The sequence below is a fragment of the Fonsecaea pedrosoi genome (genome assembly GCF_000835455.1).
Source record: "Fonsecaea pedrosoi CBS 271.37 unplaced genomic scaffold supercont1.6, whole genome shotgun sequence".
Lineage (NCBI taxonomy): Eukaryota > Fungi > Ascomycota > Eurotiomycetes > Chaetothyriales > Herpotrichiellaceae > Fonsecaea > Fonsecaea pedrosoi.
In genome coordinates, this window is record NW_013550610.1 from 1,286,071 (window position 1) to 1,304,231 (window position 18,161).

At 52.7% G+C, this 18,161-nt stretch overlaps 5 protein-coding genes across 5 annotated transcripts; 4 read left to right on the top strand and 1 right to left on the bottom strand.

Moving 5' to 3' along the window:
* Positions 1–87: 87 nt before the first annotated feature.
* Positions 88–2,182, top strand: Z517_09346 (uncharacterized protein; the record flags this gene model as incomplete). Its single annotated transcript, XM_013425256.1, has 6 exons — positions 88–220; positions 1,271–1,306; positions 1,355–1,447; positions 1,498–1,703; positions 1,753–2,058; positions 2,105–2,182. 6 exons carry the CDS (start codon positions 88–90, stop codon positions 2,180–2,182), a joined length of 852 nt encoding a protein of 283 aa, XP_013280710.1.
* A 1,531-nt stretch (positions 2,183–3,713) lies between these two features.
* On the top strand, positions 3,714–4,927 carry Z517_09347 (uncharacterized protein; the record flags this gene model as incomplete). Its single annotated transcript, XM_013425257.1, has 3 exons — positions 3,714–3,852; positions 3,905–4,056; positions 4,106–4,927. The coding sequence occupies 3 exons, from the start codon at positions 3,714–3,716 to the stop codon at positions 4,925–4,927; spliced, it is 1,113 nt and encodes a 370-aa protein (XP_013280711.1).
* An 840-nt stretch (positions 4,928–5,767) lies between these two features.
* Z517_09348 (uncharacterized protein) lies at positions 5,768–6,852 on the top strand (the record flags this gene model as incomplete). Its single annotated transcript, XM_013425258.1, has 2 exons — positions 5,768–5,827; positions 5,905–6,852. The coding sequence occupies 2 exons, from the start codon at positions 5,768–5,770 to the stop codon at positions 6,850–6,852; spliced, it is 1,008 nt and encodes a 335-aa protein (XP_013280712.1).
* Positions 6,853–10,053: 3,201 nt separating this feature from the next.
* On the bottom strand, positions 10,054–12,114 carry Z517_09349 (uncharacterized protein; the record flags this gene model as incomplete). The annotated part of the gene is made up of 5 exons (XM_013425259.1): positions 10,054–10,283; positions 10,337–10,467; positions 10,517–10,753; positions 11,720–11,816; positions 11,874–12,114. 5 exons carry the CDS (start codon positions 12,112–12,114, stop codon positions 10,054–10,056), a joined length of 936 nt encoding a protein of 311 aa, XP_013280713.1.
* Positions 12,115–14,569: 2,455 nt separating this feature from the next.
* On the top strand, positions 14,570–14,875 carry Z517_09350 (uncharacterized protein; the record flags this gene model as incomplete). Its single annotated transcript, XM_013425260.1, has 1 exon — positions 14,570–14,875. One exon carries the CDS (start codon positions 14,570–14,572, stop codon positions 14,873–14,875), a length of 306 nt encoding a protein of 101 aa, XP_013280714.1.
* Positions 14,876–18,161: the final 3,286 nt, after the last annotated feature.

Here is an 18,161-nt window from a genome sequence, read left to right on the forward strand (position 1 = left end):
TTTCGCATGTGTTCCCAATGCGGAACGTATGCGAAACGCACTTAGGAGGGGGGGGGATGCTGACGACACCGGGAAAGCCGGAAAAACATGGATGCTGACATAATCGTCGGTGATAGTCTTCTCCTCTTGCTTTCATTCTTCCTGATATGCCTTGACCACGATGAAGATGCCACAAACCAGCACCAGCACATTCTCTGCGAGTGGCGGAATTCGGCCCAACGTATCTGGAATCTTCAAGTCCGCGCTTTTCTCCTGCAGTAGCGGGATAAGTCGAATGTTTTTCGCCTTGGCCAAAGTGCGATTCCGGTTCGCTCTGCAATCATCATCAACAAGGTAGGAATCTCCCAGAACACACCCCAACTCTCCTGCGCCTGTTATTCTTCGCTGACAACAGGACCGCACTTTCTTCCACGCGCTGCATGTCCGCTACCTTCACCTCATCATTTGACAGGTTGTCGCTAGGCCATCACCTTCATGAGTCTGGGATGCGGAACCCTGCGTCCAACGAAAATCTGCGATCTCGAGCTCAAATCGACCCATCCCCGGCCGTCGTTCAAGAGTTGACCACAAGCTCGTCGACGCCACGGACGAAGATGGAACCACAAGATTGGAGAGAGATTGGAAAGAGGATGATAACGTGCTCATTCAATTACAACGAGAATCTCTGAAACAGGCCTTCTTCGATGATCTCGAATAGAAGGCTCAGAACCCAACATCAGTCAAAGATAAGGTACGGACGTTGATGCAATTCTACCAGCAAAAGGGTATCGATACTAGTCTAGAGGATATCTTCGAGTTCTACCGCGTTCCTCCACGGACAGATATCGCTATACCGCATAGTTCCGCCTTGTGTAATAAGCTTCAGTCAGCGCCAAGTTCCATATGATATTCATTCGTGTGGTGCGGGGCGCATGTAAAACTCAGCCTTGTAGCCCGCGAGGCTGACGCTGTATATAATCTGATAATTGCTGCCGCACCCAACAACAACACCAGCACATGACATTTCTGCCTCGCCAAGGCATGGGAATTTTTAAAAATTTCATGCCCATCTCAAAAGGTTTGTTGTTGTTTTTGTTTTTCCTTTTCTTTTTTCTCCCCAGACCAACAACACCACCAACCTGTGAGTGGCAACTCTCATGCTTTGCGCATGCGATCAGCGTATACTGACAGTGTGTATAGCAAGAGCGCATCTGTATTCGCGTTGCTGGTTCTCTCCCGTTGTGAGTCGTGAGCTTCTTCTGTGCGAACCGCGGTTGCTGACTTTTGACAGAATTCAAACACAATCAAATCCTCGTCTCTTCCACCAGTAAGGAAAGCGTTTCGCAGCTTTGTCGCGTGCTAACCGCAGCTGTAGTGTCCGCTGCTGTTGCTCCCGGTGCCGGCTCTGTTGCCACTGGTGCTCCTCCCCCGCCACCGCCGCCTTCAGGGGGTGGTGGCCAGAAGCGCGGTAAGTCGCAAGATTTTTGCATGCGTTACGCAGTCGGCTGACCAGCCCAGGCCCTTCCGGTGATGGGACCCCGACTCACAAGCGAGCTGCAGCCGAGGCGGCTCCTTGTTGCCGTTGCCTCCGCCGCCTCACCACCAACGGAGGTGCGGCTGGCACGATGGTCGCGTGCATAAAGCGTACGCCGACTGGCCGTGTGGCGGTCAACTGCCAGTACTGCCAGAGGGGCAAACGTGGTGGTGCCACCGGTTGTGTCCCTGTCGGTTCGCCCCCTTTTCGCGTGCGGCTCGCGTGCTAATCTGTGCCAGGTTCATCCAACCCTCGTCACAGCAGCCACCCGCCTTATGGTGTGGAACCGCATGCTTGTCGCCGGCGAAGAGGGTGCGCCCACCAAGGCGCAGGTCGAGGCCGCGGCCGACGACCTTGATGGTCGTATGTATGTCGCTCCCACCACTGTCGGCCGCAAGGTGGCGGGTGGTACCCCGCGTGGTGGTCGCCTGCGTTCCGCCAGCGGTTCGGCCGCGGGTGCCGGCGTGGTCGGCGGTGAGTGGGTGTCCTTGCTTAGGTCTCTCGTTGGGGTCCTCCGGACCGGTGTCGAGGCCTATATTGCGGCGGTACGTATTCTCCTCGCCTGCGAAGCGCATGCTAATGTATATCCAGCACAATCTCCCGGCTCCTGTGTGGAGCGATGAAGAGTCCTCCCTGGAGGAGTCTTCTGGGGAGGACGAGGACGAGTAGGAATAGTTTCTGCGTGCGGTTTTCCCAGGGGGGTTGGCTGGCGCCTCAGTTTCGCCTGCGTTTCGCAGGCTCATCGTTCTCGGTGTGTTCGGGGTGATCTTGGTGGTGACAACGTTGTCTGCAGCGGCAGGCTCGCCTGCGGTCCGCGGATGCGGCCCGTATAGCCATAATGCACGACATTAAGTTCCCAAGAATCATGAGCTTCACTAGACACCACCCATCGCACGCAGTACTCATCCCCCCCCCCCCCCCCTCCGTGTCCGTTCTGCTAGGATCTCCTGCACTTCCCATTCTTCACTCCCCTCGATATCCACTGGGGTCAGGTATCTTTACACCGTCTCGCGCGTGATATGCTTGCAGTAAGGATACATAGAAGGCATGGTGGAGTTTTCCATACCCCAGTGTTTGGTGGCGCATGCTTCTCGCATGCGTTCCTCGTGCTTCTCGCATGCGAATCGCATGCGTCACCAAAAAACCACGCGATTCGCATGCAAAACGCATGGTTAGCATATGCGTTCCCTATGCGGAACGTATGCGATTCGCACTTAGGAGGGGGGGGGAGGCTGACGACACCAGAAAAACATCCGTGCTGACATAATCATCCGTCAGGGTCACGAGATAAAGGGCCCATGCCTCGATGCCACAGTCGGGCGGTCTCGCAGCCTCTACACTACGCCCGGGCGTCGGCGGCCAAATCTACATGATGACACAACGCCCAACAAGCGTGTGAGTGGCTCAGGACCGGGAGGTGGAATAACCGTATGGATGAGCCAACGAAATCGATCCAGCGCCCCGGTGGACTGTGTGGTGTGCCGCGGGGGGAATGATTCGGCCAACTTTGCCAGCTGGGCGAGGGTGCCACGTTAGACAAACCACAACATGGCTCTGAGCTGGCCACGCATGCCGTCCTCAACCCGGGCACCTGCCCATTTACATGTCAAAGTGACATCTTTCTCAGAGCAGACCAAGTAGAACAGTAACATGTGCACCTGCTACTTCACTGGCCACGCGTACCTGGCCTCGTTCGTGCCTCCCTCAGGACTCTTCTTTCCTTCCAACCTCTCTCAGAACTCTTCTCATTATAAATTCCTCTCTCACAACTCTTCTTCTTTTCCATTCCTCTCTCACAACTCTTCTTTCTTTTCCACTCCTCTCTCAGATCTCTCCTTTCTATCCATTCCTCTCTCAGAGCTCTTCTTGCTATCCATTCCTCTCTCGAAATGGATCCGTAAGTACATGCCTTGACAAGTGCTCACTCTGCTCCAAGCCTACTGACCGCCGACTCTAGCGAGGATGATCCCCACCCCGAACCGCTGCGTGTCACGCGCGAAGCCCTTCGCCGCGATATCTGTCAGAGATGTGTTCGCAGCCTCGCTGTTGATGATCAAGTCCTCATTGGGCGATACGGTGAGTTTCTCCGTGACCGCCCGGCTCCTACCTGACTAGCGTCCTGCTAACCACTGGGAGAAGATGCGGTCCTCTGTGACAGATCCGACGGTCGTTGTGCGTACTGCGAGTCTTTGGACCTCCCATGCGAGCCGGTAAGCTACCGCACTTCGAGCGTGCTCTGCTTCTGCTGACGGTCCAGATCCCCATGAACTGCCGAGAAATGACCCAGTTCATCCTCACGGCAGCGTGGGAAAACTGGACTCATGACCACCAGTTCACCCGTAGGTATCTCTCTGTGGTCAGCCAGCGTCGAGCCTGCTAACACCCTGCCAGGCGGCCGGATTCAAGAAATGGCAAGAGTTTTGGACGAGAGATACCGCAGAGAGCAACCGGCAAATGGGGGCGCTCCGCAGCATGCTCTCAACAGTGTACTCACCCAGCTGGTCGAAGCCACCAGAAGAGTTGCCGAAGTCAACGCCCACGCGGTATGACGGTATCTCCAGACCTGCTTGAAGCTTGCTAACACCGAGTTAGGCCAACATCGCCCTTCCCCCCTGGTCAAATGATGCCTCCCTGAGGTTCCCCGACGAACTCATGATCCCTGACTCCTACGTCAGACTCGCCATCGACGATGATGGGACTCAGCACGTGGGCATCTTCCAGCTTTCACCCTACAGTCCGTGCGCGGATGACCGCATGATCTCAGACTACGAAGGTAGTCTTCTTGTTGCTCACCCCATCACCCAACAAGAGCCTGTCATCCAAGGAGCGCCCGTCACCCAAGAAGAGCCGGACACCGACGAAGACACTGTCTTCGACGAAGGGCCAGTCATCTACGAAGAGCCTGTCACCGACGAAGAGTCTGTCACCTACCAAGGGCCAGTCATCTTGCAAGAGTCTGTCACCGATGAAGAGTCTGTCATCTACCAAGGGCCACCCATCCTCGAAGAGTCTTTCACCGACGAAGAGACGGTCATCTACGAAGAGCCAGTCACCGACTCAGACCCAGTCATGGACGTAGAGTCTGACACCGACGAAGAGCCAGTCACCCACGAAGAGCCAGTCGTCAACGAAGAGCCTCATGTGGAATGCACTTGTGGCATGTGTTACATCAGCGAAGAGTCTGACACCGACCAAGAGTCTGTCATCAACGAAGGGCCAGTCACCCAAGAAGAGCCAGTCACCGATGAAGAGCCTCGTGTGGAATGCACTTGTAACATGTGTTACATCAGCGAAGAGTCTGACACCGACGAAGAGCCTCAGGCCAAGCGTAGGCGAGTCAAAGTGACTGTGGTGTGGGACAATGAAGAAGGACAGGGACCAGGATGGCATGAGGAATCAGGATGGTCTTTCTGATCTCAGTTCGTCTCCCGCGCCTCCCACCCCCACCTCAGGGTAGAAAGGCCAAAGGGAAAGGAAGAGGAAATGGTGGGAATCACTCAACACCTTGATGATTCCTTAGTTTTACCCAACCGTTAGCATGCTCATAGTATGGTGACCAACAAAACAAGGGTGGGCGGGAAGGAAAAGGCACCAACGACATACATAGTCATGAGAGCAAGCAGCTCATCCAAAGCATGCTAAGAACTCATAGATAGAGCTAGATCTCATAAATAGAGGTACAATTGCAGAACTTACTCTTGACCTTTCTGTCCTTTCTTCGTCTGTCAGCAGAGGGATATCTCACTGCCTCCACGGGGCCGGGCGACCGAATCTCTCGCATTGGCGCCGCAATTGGATCGCTCTGTGTCACATTTGCTGCTTCCTGCATTCTGGACTGTTGGGACAGGAGGTGAGCGAGGCCGGCCTGAGCCACGAAATCCAAGCACGAACCCGCCCCTTCTCGATCGTTTCGAGACTTGCACAGCGCCTACCCGAGAATTGTCGGGGAGCTTCTACATCTGTTTTGGATTGTTCTCACCACCACCAACAAATGCCAATTCTCAAAATCAGCCAACAATAGTCAATTTGCCTTGCAAAGAACATCAACGAAAACACCCGTTGACGACAGGCGAAAAGCTCTGCTCAGGCCAGTGAGTCACAGTGGTCTCTCCCCCGTGCTTGGAACTCGATCTTTACTGGAAAACAGGTCCACTCGTTCATTTCCCCAAGACACAACACACACCTTGGTCAACCAGCACTGCATACACTACCGATTTTCGTCCTGTCGCTGCGACATACCAAAGCATCTTCATTATGGCTAGGTCTGCCGACAGCAAACCCTTCTTCGGCGTCAGAGGCGGATGGCTAGTCTTCGTAAGTTCCCTTGCCGGCAATAAAGACTGGTCCCCATGTCCCCCAGAACTACGTTCCAAGCTAACAGAGTTTCCCAGTGGATCACCGTGGCGTGCGGTGCAGACATGTTGATGTCTGGCTATGACCAGGGTGTCTTCAGCAGAGCCACACTCTCGGATGATTTCCTCGACAAACTCCATTTGCGGGGTCGAACGACCATCATCTCAGCCATCAATGCCATCTATGCTATTGGGTGCTTCGTTGGATCTCTCATCGCCTTCGCGATGGGAGAGTGCCTCGGTCGAAAGAAGTCAATCTATATCGGCACGACGGTCATCTGCGTGGGAGTCATCCTCACGTCTGCAACCTTCAGCCTGGTTCAACTATTCGTCGGTCGGATTGTCCTGGGAATCGGTAATGGCATCAACACGGCGACTGCCCCAGTCTGGCAGATCGAAACATCGCCCGCCCAGTGGCGAGGAAAACTGGTCATGTTGGAAATGTCGCTCCATGTGGCCGGCTTCACCATGGTCAACTGGGTCAATTTTGGCGTGGCCCACATCGACGGCGGTTTCGCCTGGAGATTTCCCCTTGCTCTGCAGTTCATCTTCATTGTCATCATCTACGCAACCGTCTGGTGGCTCCCTGAAAGCCCTAGATGGCTGGCGCAACACAACCGGCTCGACGAAGCCAACCTCGTCCTTTCGTGCCTCGAAAACAAGGGCATCGAAGACACATGCGTCCTGACGCAGATGGAAGAAATCCAGGACAGCGTTCAACACGAGCGCGACCACGCCATCCGCTGGAGAGATCTTGTCAAGACCCAAAAGCACGAGGGCACCAAACTGTTACGCCGGCTCATCCTCGGTGCCGCAGCCCAATTTATCCAGCAAATTGAGGGTGTCAACATCATATCCTATTACCTTCCATCCGTGCTCATCGAGCAAGTCGGCCTCTCCAACCATACCGCCCATCTGGTCACATGGATCAACGCCTTCACCTACTTTGTCTTTTCCTCCGTTTCGATCCCTCTCGTGGAGCGATAGGGTCGCCGCGGTCTCATGCTCATGTCCACCGCCGGTCAGGGCCTCTCTTTCCTCATCATCTGCATCCTGTTCAAATATGCATCCGATGGTAGCAAAAGCTTTGCCACGGCATCAATCCCATTCTTCTTCATCTACTACATGGCATTCGGTCTGAGTATGGCTGGGAATCCCCGCCTGCGCCCCACAGAGATCAACTCAATCGCGACGAGGATCAAGAGTGCAGCCACGGCGACTGTGACTCGATCACGAACTACGCCATCGTCCAAATGAACACCCTCCGGGTATCATTTGGAGGTGGAACTTCTGGATTGTCTTCACTCTTTTCAACGCGGCCTTTATGCCTGTTATTGACTTTTACCTCGACAACTCACCTGCGGCGACAAGGATGCCGTCGACAGCAGACGTCTTATGAAATATATCTCAGAAAGGAAGAGGAGAATGCGGAGGTCGCAAGAAGGGGAGAGAGAGTATTGCGAGGAGAGAAAGTATGCATAGGGAGGTTGTTGCATGAGGAGGAAGGACAGGACCGGTTCTAATCACCTTTGAGTAAAGCAGATTAACTGTATACGACAGGCAGATAGATACATGAACAATACAGCATCTATGTATGACACTTGACTTCTGTCCTCTATCTAATAAGCGCTTTTCGTATTCGTGTTGAATAGGGAAACAAACTTAACGTGGATCCGTACCTGGGGCATTTCATTGCATCCCTAGGGACACACGTCAAAAAGGAACGAGGCGAAAGCCAAGTTTCCCGAGTACCGTGCAACCAGCCGCCCACCGAGGCAAGATCAGTCTCCTCAGGTCAGTCTCACAGCTTGATGGTCTTTTCATCTTCACTCTTCTTCACTCTGAATCCGCTTTTCACCCTCACAGAAATCTTCGGCGACCTTCTCATTTGATTCACCCAACGGATGGATCTGCGTCTGAGCCTGGTGAGCCTCATCTTGAATAAATATCCTGGCCGCCCAACACTCTCCTCAGGTCGGACAGATTATCTAGAAGCGCCCATGAAAACCCCCTCCTCTTACTCCGCCGTCTTCATGCGTGCCAGATATGTCATCCCAAGCAGCCTCTGGTGAATGTGCTCTTCGAACGTCGAACATGGCTGCAGAACGAGTGCCATTTCGTGCCTGTCAGCTGAGGTGCACATATCTCAATGCGATGCAATGCGCCGTTGACCATCGCTGCCGAATGGTTGCCATTTCGCGCCGGTCAACTGGCCCCTATGGCTTTCCAACTGGAACTGCCGCGATGAATGCTCTTGCAGCAATCAGAGAAATTCCTCCTGGGTCTCCTAGTGGCCATGTGCTGCGAAACGTTATCCTTGATGTGACCCACCATCACACGAGGCTGAAGTCTACGCCAGGTGCTTGCCGTACGTGTCCCCTTGCATCCCTCTCGTTGCGAAGACCTTACTGACGCTGTCCCAAACAGAAGCGGCAGGCTTTTTCGGCGCCCGTTTTCACCAAAGCCTCCTGTCTTGATCTTACCCCGTCTCTGCTGTTCTGTTCAAGAGGTGGCTGGTAAAGAGGAGGATGGAGATTTGTCCACAAACACTCATAGTGTTCGGTGTCGCTGAGGGAAGTCAGCTGCTCATGAATCAAAACGGATCGTTTGTCGGACCTTCAAGCCCAGACACTGCTCCACGACGATTCCTCGCAGCCAACTGCACCTCCAGCAACGGTAGGTGAACCAGTCGTGTGCCAGTCATGTCCCCACTAACCATGTCGTCGCAGAAAGCAGCACCTCTCTCTCTCTCTCGCCGGCTGTCATTCCCACAAGACCACTCGCGGAGGGACACCGAGCGTCGTTCACAGATTAACGGCCACACCTACCGTCAACCGCCCGATCAGGGACGAGCCCGGGCAGAAACGGAAACGACCGCAGTTGGAGATCTCCTGTCCAAATCGCCAAAGTGTTCACCATATCGGCGGCCAAGCACTGCCTGTGCCGATCGACGACAACAGCGGACTGCGCCAACCACCGTACGGTAACAGCTCCCATCAGGGCGAGCCACCGAACCGACCACCCTGCCCTGGTCAACCACAATGGCCGTCACAACAGAGTCAGAATTCTTGGTGCTCAGAAAATCCTCCCTCTTATTGCGAGATCAGTAGATCGGAACCACCACCTGGGTCAAACTCACGAGATATGCCCAGGCCGCCAACTCGAGGCAATTCTTACCCTCCGCATCTCCCGTCTTCTTACCAAGCTCAGCCTTCAGCTCAAATCCTGTAATTTCCGCAGCATGCGGCCTTTGAGCCGTCAATCAATAGTGTAACCGGCCTGCCATCAGCTCCTCTGAGGTCGGTGCAGTATGATCACCTCGATCCGACCTTGGTGTATGAGCGTCAACGATGTGAGCAGGCTCTTCAACGGTACAATGATGCCGGTACGATCGAGACAGGGTCCCCGCACAGTTGTCGGTCCGGGCGTCACCATCTTGACGACTGACCACTGCAAAGACCCTGTTCATCGAAAAGGAACAAAGTGGTACTGGATCGCCAATGATGTGTATACCTGGCTGCGGAAGTGGTCGTCGGCGCCAAAGCTGTGATGTATCCTGGCGTGAAGATCGAGGAAGATGCCACTGTAGACCCCTGTGCCGTGGTTCGCGGGTCATTGAAGGCGAATTAGATACACCGAGCGAGCTCAAATGATCAAAGACATTCCGCCCTAGTGTTAGATCTTGGTCAAGCTGATGACTCTCTTCCTGCTCTGATCCGCACCCATCAAACTCCACGTCCCACTGCGCCCGTGATGTCCATGCAATGCAAGCCCGAGGAGCTTTCACATCGACATTGGTACAACAGCGGAACTTGTTGCTTGCTCGTCGCTCCCGCAACAGGAGCTCAGGTGAAGAGCAATGATCATTTGAAAGCCGGCCATTCTCGGTTCCCGGCTCTCGCTGTCAGAATTGCCACATTGCCATCTCAGCTCATCACAAGTGTCAGCATCAAGGCCAGCCTCATCAATTTCAGCCTCGTCACAAGTTTCAGCCTCGTCGCAAGCTCAGCCCTATCACAAGTTTCAGCCTCGTCACAAGTTTCAGCCTCGTCAGCCGCAGCAATGCCAGGATGGATACCCGCCTCCTCCCCCCAAGTGTTCTTGCTGTCTGGATAACCGCCACATCTGACCCAAGTACTGGACACTCCGGCCAATACGTCTTCTCTCGATCAGTCTTTCAACCTCAAACTAGTCGTCGTCGGGATTCAGACCCGGGGTGGTGGGGGTGGGGGTGAGGAGAGGAGAGGAGAGGAAGAGGGCGATCGTAATTTGATTCTTCAACAGCGACAGACAGGTGCTCTTTCCGGCTGCTTCGCACATGGCTTCTTGGACAGTGTGTTGCACATTTGTATCCATCAGATCGAGGATAGCTTCGGGAGCTGTGCCTCCATTGGTGTAATGTGGACTTTTTGGATCACCTATGTCGTGGTTAAAGATGCGTACAACGTGGATGTTAGTATTCAGCACGTACTGGTAGTCGCTCCGATGGCGGGAAATCTCGGTGAGAACGCATCGTCAATGCTGATAAGGTCCACAACCTCGACAACATCCAAATCTGGTTCTGTTACCTGGGGGAGGATCGCGGGATCGATCAATCCTTCACTGCACCCTGATGACGGCTTCGTCCCGTAAGGATAAGGGACTTCATCACCTGTCGAGGTGCTGTAGAGTGTGAAGTTGAGTGCAGCCGCCAGAAGATGACTTGGCACCGCTGTGTCGGCGAGCGTGCATCTTTTCCACCGTGTTGTTGATAAAGGCATATTCCCACTTGACCATCTCATCGTCCGCGTCAGCCTCGGTTTTGAGGACAGAGCTCAGACTGCTCTTCCTCTGTGCAGGTGTTCCATCTTCGCTTTCGCCTCTATTTCGCTCCGGCCTCCCTGTCTCTCTGACGAAAGGAATGCCATGAGAGTCTTGGAGGTGGAACTGTAACTAATTGACCGAATCAATTGGCGTAGAAGGTAAAGCTGCGGGTGTGGGCATTTCAGCAGTCTCTCTTCGTCTAGGCAAGTGACGTGCCTGCGGATGTGGTCGAGCCAACTCCCATGATTGAGGAACTGCTTCATGCGTACGGACGCTGGTGACTTCTTATCTGTCAGACAGAAAGGACAGTACCCGGCTGTGGCGAGAACTCCGCCGTGTGTGAGAGGGTCACAGAACATTGAGAACTCATGTAACAGGGCCAGGTGCCCGCCACATTGGGCTTCCCAAGCTTCCTCTCCAAAAATCCACTCGTTGCACAGAAAACACAGTTCGGTGAAGCCAAACATGCTCTCGCAGCTTCTCTTGTAGCAGGTGTAGATATGCTTCCATTCATAGGAGGCTTGTCGAGTCCCCTCGCATTTATTCCCTGGTGATTTCGAGCAACGGCACTTGTCCGATTCTCACCCGCGCCGATACTCGACTTCATCGTGTTTACACATTGCGAGCATCGGGTGCAGGGCATGGAGACCTGTCGGACTTCGTAGAAGGTCAAGTGTGAAAAGATCGTAGCTTAGACTCTTTCTCTCGGGCATCTTGAAATCAATTCGATCGAAGGATCGCCCGATGAGAGCCGGGTAGGTCGCTTGGCCTGTTCGGTGGCCGTTTTTGCCAATTGCGCAGCTCTTTATCTGTCAACGTACGCCTTTCGCGGTATAGCTTCCGTCGACACTTGGCGGATTCTGTGTCCGTCTTTCCCTCTGGGGTCGTGATCTCTTCACTCAGTTTAACGCAGTCAGGTGTGTTTTCCAGGTCGAATTGCTTCTCTGCAGGGAGGCATTGCGATAGATGGGGTTTCGAGGAACAGTGAGGCACCGAAAGAGGTCCGCAACAATGGTTCGTCCTTTGCCGCCTCGAGAGGTAGGTATCTTACCCATCCGCGCCATTGGTGGGCACGAAGTGCCGACGGAGAGTATTCGAATCTGTGTGGCCAGCATGGATCATTCGCGTCGACTCAGAATAGAATTTGTCTGTGTGGGCGATCCTGTCAGCCCATTCAAAAATCAATTTGAAGGTTAGACACGTACCAATCCAGTGCAGGCCTTCAGCTCTGAGGTCATGGGTAGTAAGTGGTTTGGGATAATCGGTACAAAGGCCCCAGGCCCGATGTCTCCTGTTCAATGCGGTCGCAGTTTCGATCCTCTCTTCGCAATTGTGGGTAGATAGGGCTTTGAAGAACGGAGTATCCAGTAGCTCGTCCTTCCATTGTAATTTACAACATCTCTTCAGGTGGTATGTGTCCAAGGAGCTCCTCCTCATTCGTGTCATAGCCCCTGGAAGCTCCATGAACGAGGAGGCGAGTAAGGAATGGGAGCATCGGGTTGAAGCAAAGCGTCATGAGACTGCACCCTCGTACAAGGTATGCTGCGGCCTGGGTACGGGAAGTCAGTACATCTCATCAGGAGCTCGTAGTGGCTGAACTACCTTTCTCAGGCTTGTCTGCCATGTTTTTGGCATCACGAGTGAGTTGAACGGCGGACTCGGGATTCCCGTTCGTTAATGAACGCACTATAGGTGATATCCTAAAGGACAATGATTAGCGTACGACGCTCTTCTATTGACCAACAAGGGCAAATGCTCACACGATAGTAGAGGCCGCGGCCGCTCCCTGGTCGGCAGTTGGATTCAATGTACTCGCTAATTCGGGAGGAGGAAAATATTGGCTAAATGTAACAGCCAATCGTCCAATTTCGTCGCGGGCAACTTGTATTCGGACCAGTCCGTGATCCAATGTTGTCTGGCAAAATGGAGCAAGTGAGTTTTGGTGGCAAATCTCCGTGGTCTTTTGGTCCAAGTCAATCCAATATCTTCCTTCAGAGGCCCTTTGATATACCACACATATTTTAGCTGCTGCACCCAAGTTCAAAGCTGGAAGGAGCATACATTTGTGACGGATCTAACAGTCCCGGCGGATATTCCAGGTTTTTCAGGATTGGCCCGGCGCCATCCAGTCGTAAAGGAGTTCCAATACTTACGTACGGTCTCCATGCAGCCCTCATCAATCCCTTCTGCGCCGTCAATCCCGTATGCCATTGCCCTCACGAACTGTTTTAACGAGCGCAGATCGTATAGAGATAGGGGAGGTGTGACAGGGTTCTCCTCCCGGCTCTCTTGCACGAATCTATTAGACCTTATCAGTAACCTGTCCTGCGGCGGATCCAAGTTGTATACTGGTGCCAAAAGGCTACCTGTTTGTCATAGTTTTTCTTCATTCGCAGCTTAATCTTCATAAAATGTGGTTTGCCATCAACAATACCGGTATCTCGTCTAGCGCCCTTCTCTTTGGCTCTGCGAGGAGTTTCCTCGGGAGTCCGCTTTTTCCCCATGGTGTGAAAGTTGACTGGAATGCTGGGACGCGATTGTAAAGGAACAGTAGGGCGACGGGCAGGTGGGAGGAGGCACGGCCGACATGAAGGCGGAATGATAGGGACGACGCAACGTGTACGGCGTGTGAGTCGCCATCAGGAGAAGGGGTCGCTAGGGTGAATGCAACATGGGTGACACACTCCATCTTGGACGGCGGGCCTGGGTCGCGAGAGATTGCATCCAGCGTCTTTGCAAGGAGTCCCAGTTTCGAACCTTGGGTTCCCGAAACTATACCCTCGCTGTTAGTCGTGTAAACTTTCCACATCCTCAAAGAGAGATACCTGAGAGGTATGACGTGAGCATCCAATGACAGAGGGGCCCAGAAACGGGACTGAGGACGGCTGATGAGAAGCATGAGGAGGGTGAGTGGCTGCGGGTACCAAGGCCAGCGCTTGTCGCCGCTGAATACCACAAAACTCGTACCCTGCGCGAGGTACTCTGACAGGGATTAAGGTTTGACGCGGCTCACTCACCATACTGCCATCACACCACGCACCACGCACCAGCGAGTAATGGGCCTTGGGCGTCAGGTAGTAGGTATTAGCCACGAGAATATCATGTATTATATTCCAGGCATGAGATATCAGTCGAGGGGAGACAGAGAGACTCACAACCCGAGAGTTTCATCTGAAGGAATCAAGGTTTTGCAGCCAGAATACCATAAATGCCACTATCAGCCGTAAACGGCTGTTTACAACAGGTTCTCCCATAGATATTCAGGCAATACGGTGGCAGATACTGTAGCAGTTAGCACGCGGACCGCAACAGCCACCGCAGCACATATTATTAAGGCTGCCGCACCCCTTTTTGGTGGCGCATGCTTCTCGCATGCGTTTCTTATGCGTCTAGCCTGCGTTTCGCATGCGCCACCAAAAAACCACGCGATTCGCATGCTAAACGCATAGTTAGCATATGCGTTCCGGATGCGGAACGTATGCGAAACGCACTTAGGAGGGGGGGTGGGGCCGACGACACCAGAAAAGCCGGAAAAACATGGATGCTTATGTAATCGTCTACCCGACCAAGGAAGGAACCTTTCACCACCGAACCTTTCACCACCGAACCTCTCACCACCGAACCTCTCACCACCGAACCTCTCACCACCGAACCTCTCACCACCGAACCTCTCACCACCGAACCTCTCACTACCAAAACTCTCACTACTAAATCTCTCACCACTGAACCTCAACCGATCGTCGTACGACATTAGTTATCAGGTGTCAGTCAAGAGGGAGACTCATACTTAGCGAATGCACTCTGCAGGAATCAAGGTTTGACACACCTCACTCACTCAACGCAACACCACCAGCAGCGGGCCGTTAACCACGAGCTACCAGGTACCGACTATCAGACTATCATGGCTGACGACTGGAATCTCAACGCCCAAAATCTCGACGCCCAAAATCTCGACCTCCAAGATCTCTATGCCCAACTCGCTTCACTCCCACCTGACCTCGCGGTGCTTTTAGTCAGGGCAATTTGCCTCCGGCTCAGGGTGACTCAAGTCCGGCTCAGGGAAGCAAACCTCCGGCTCGGGATGGCTCGCGCACGGCTCAATTTGGCTCGCCAACGGCTCAGGATGGTCCGCGTCCGCCGCATGGTGCTTTGCGTCCGGCTCTCGCGTATGGCTCAACGTGAAATTGGGGTCCCCTCAGCTCGCTGACCACGTCGGGGCGGTGGCCCAAAGGTCGTCCCTCCCTCCAGACGGTCAAGTTCGGAACGAGGAGACAACACAGGAGCCTCTAGGGGGGGGGGTTCCCAGATGACGCAGAAGCTCCGGCACAATGACTTGACGTTGAGCGCAGGACGAGGTAAGTAGCCCGACTTTGGCGAGAAACTTAAATCAGCACTGAAGAAACTCAAACAGAACAAAAAAACCTTGTTGAGTTGAGGCTCAAGTCGAAACTCAAAATAAAAATCGGATAAACCCAAAAAAATCTCGGATCAGAGGATGGAGCTGGCTTGGCTTGAACACACATTGGTGGATGAGATGTTGCAGGCGGACAAAGAGGATCACCTCCTGACCGGAAGTGACTCGGATGATAGCCATACAGACTTATGATACAGCGATACAAAGTGCAGCGCCGACAGAGATAGCGTCGGGGTCGGAAAGCGAGCTTGAGGACGATGGCTCTCACGCTCTGGTTTGTGAGTGCGGCAGGGGGATGCAAGACCTCGACGACTGAAAATGCGGTCAACGTCTGAACAAAACGCAATTCAAGTTAGATACCACACACTACAGAGAATCAGTCGGCGGTGGCGTCAAAAACTTGGTTGATCCACGCTGTAACGTACCAGAGATTTCCGTAGCTATTCGCAATAGATGATTCGGAGGCGAGGATGCGGTAATTCCCATGTTGTCCATTGGCGTAATGCCTCCCCTGCCCACAAAGAAGCTCCGAGTTGCATCTGCCAATCTGCCTGAATTGACGTCTCGTTCTCTCCTCGAGCTATCGCGTAGGAGAGGAAATTCGTCTGATTCCGACATGGGGGAGAAAGATGTCCGAGAACTCCAGCCATATGGAGTGCAGAGCTAGAAGCACCGGACAGAACACACTGTCACAGACCATGTCAATCAGGCCAATTCGGACATTTGACGGCGAAAAAGAACTCGGGAGACGTTGGCTTACCAGATACATCAATAAACCCCGGCATCGTCGTTTGGCCTCCATGTCTCGCCCCAGCGCCAAATCAGGCGTCTAGCCATTCTCGGTGACAAACAAGGACGCGACGCTACAAGACTTGCTGTGTCGGAAGGTCGTACTGTTACCCAGCACTACTGAACTCTCTTCTCAGAGCACAGAGAAGGTCGTGAGCAGCGTAGGCAGCGCAGGCAGCATAAACATCGTAGTTGTGTGCCAAATTGACTGCCTGAAGCCTGAAGACCACAGTCGCCCTCCCCGACCATGGCCTCCTCAGGTCAAGATCTCTTGTCCATAAGCTCAACGCATTCGTATTCTCTCTTTTCCAGATTGTTTGCGTATAGTACATCAAAATTTCCTCCCTTCTTTGCCCATCCGCGATGTCCTTTGCGAATACTGTCTGTCATCTCTTCTCGAGCCAGCCATAGCGTTGAAAAACTGATCGGGATGAGAGCTGATTCGACCAACCTGATTTCAGTAACGGCCGCAGGTCTTTGACGGAGAGTCCATGGATACTTCGCCAAGGTTTGTAAGAAATTGTTTTTGTATCGTCCAAAGCTGTCTCTCTGAATGCGACAGGGGCTATGGTGCAGCTGAAATCGCGCGCAAGATATCGTAGAATCTCGTCCCAAGTCAAGCCCTAAGCTTTCGATCTCCTCGGTAGAGCGGACCCGACGGTCGGTAAAATCAGAGAGTGGTTTCCCATTGTAAAGGGGAGACGGGTAGGAGGGTATCGCGGTGGCTGGTACTGTAACACTAGATGGTGGAGACGGTGCAGCTCGAAGAAGCCCTTCAGTTCGCAGCAGATCTTCGTGTGGCGCGATAGTGACCTTAAAGTGGAAAATTTCAATCCGGAGCAGGGCCTCGATTGTGGACGGGAACATTTGGTCAGGTGGTGGGCCTGCCCTGTCTTGTATTAAAACCTTCAGACCGCTAATCAAAGCCTCTGCATACATACCTATTTGAATCGTTCTACTGCTAAAAGTTTTCATGCCGAGAGAGATCGTACGGCGACTATTAAATTGTCTCGCAATTGTTGATTCGAGTTGCGCATGTTGAGCTTTCCGCCATAGGACTGCCTGGAAATGTGCTCTCATGTAACATTGAAAGGGGAGCCGTTGACGTTCCGCCTCGGCAAATAGTGTTTCCATGAAGGCAATATCCCTTTCTCTGGCGGCAGCTACTGCGTTGCATACCCAAGATTTCTATAGACGTGCCTCCGTAGAGATTGCTGCATTCGCACCGAAGACCGGAAGTAGAGAGAACAGACTAAAGCGATCTTTAGTCTTAAATCGATTAGATAACCATGTCGAACACTTATAATAGACTGTGAGGCGTAGACCCTTCAGGCACTCCTCAAGACGCCAGCGAAGCGATTAACTACGCGTTTTTAATTAGGGTTATTCACAGATGGATTCTATGCTATAGAACGATGAAATGAGGCTGTTAATGATCAAGCTAATGTTGTTATTAATGGAAGTTAAGTTAGTTAAAGAGCGGCGACGGCGACGAGGCGGAATGGAAAGTAAACTCGTTAGAGTAAGGATCGGAATAACTAAGATCTAGAAAAGTCACGTTATCTATCTTTTCGTTAGTTAATCGATAAGTACCGATAAGGTTAACTAATTAGAAGTGTAGCTATCCGTTTAGTTTTACCGGTAATACTAGCTTAGCTAAAGATTTGCTAGATAAAGGTTTTCTTATCGAGATATAGTTAAAAGTCCTCTAAAAATACCCTAAAAAAATTCTTTATCGTATTTTAGTCTTAAAAAGAACGTCTAAAATTTTTTTTCGTCGTACTTTAGTGAGAAATGATGGGAAAAAAGGGCTAAAAAAGTTTTTTCGTATTCTATAGTGAACCTCCCTCCCCCTCCTCCTACCCCTAAAACCCTTTCCCGCCTACACTATACCTAAAAACAGCGAAAAAAAAAAGGTTAAAAAAAGTTTTTCGTATACTATAGTGAACCCCCCCCTCTACACCCCCCTAATATTGATGTTAAGTCCAGGCAGGAGTGCATAAATGAGGCGCTAAGCTGAAGCTGGCGAATGCGCGCCGAGGTTCTCGAACCTGGGGGTCGACAGCACGACCACGGTCCCGGCGACGACGTACCGAACGAAAGTATTAGAGACCAGGGCCGAGGCCGCGACTTTAGTACATCGCCGTATAATATACGTGTAGGTCGAGGTGAATAGATACAGCATGCTGAAGCCGAGGAAGGTGGCACTAGAAAGAAGAGAGAGGTTAAGTAGTTTAGTCGACAAGAAAGGCCGGCTCATTACTTCACAGAGGAAGCTGGATAGATACAC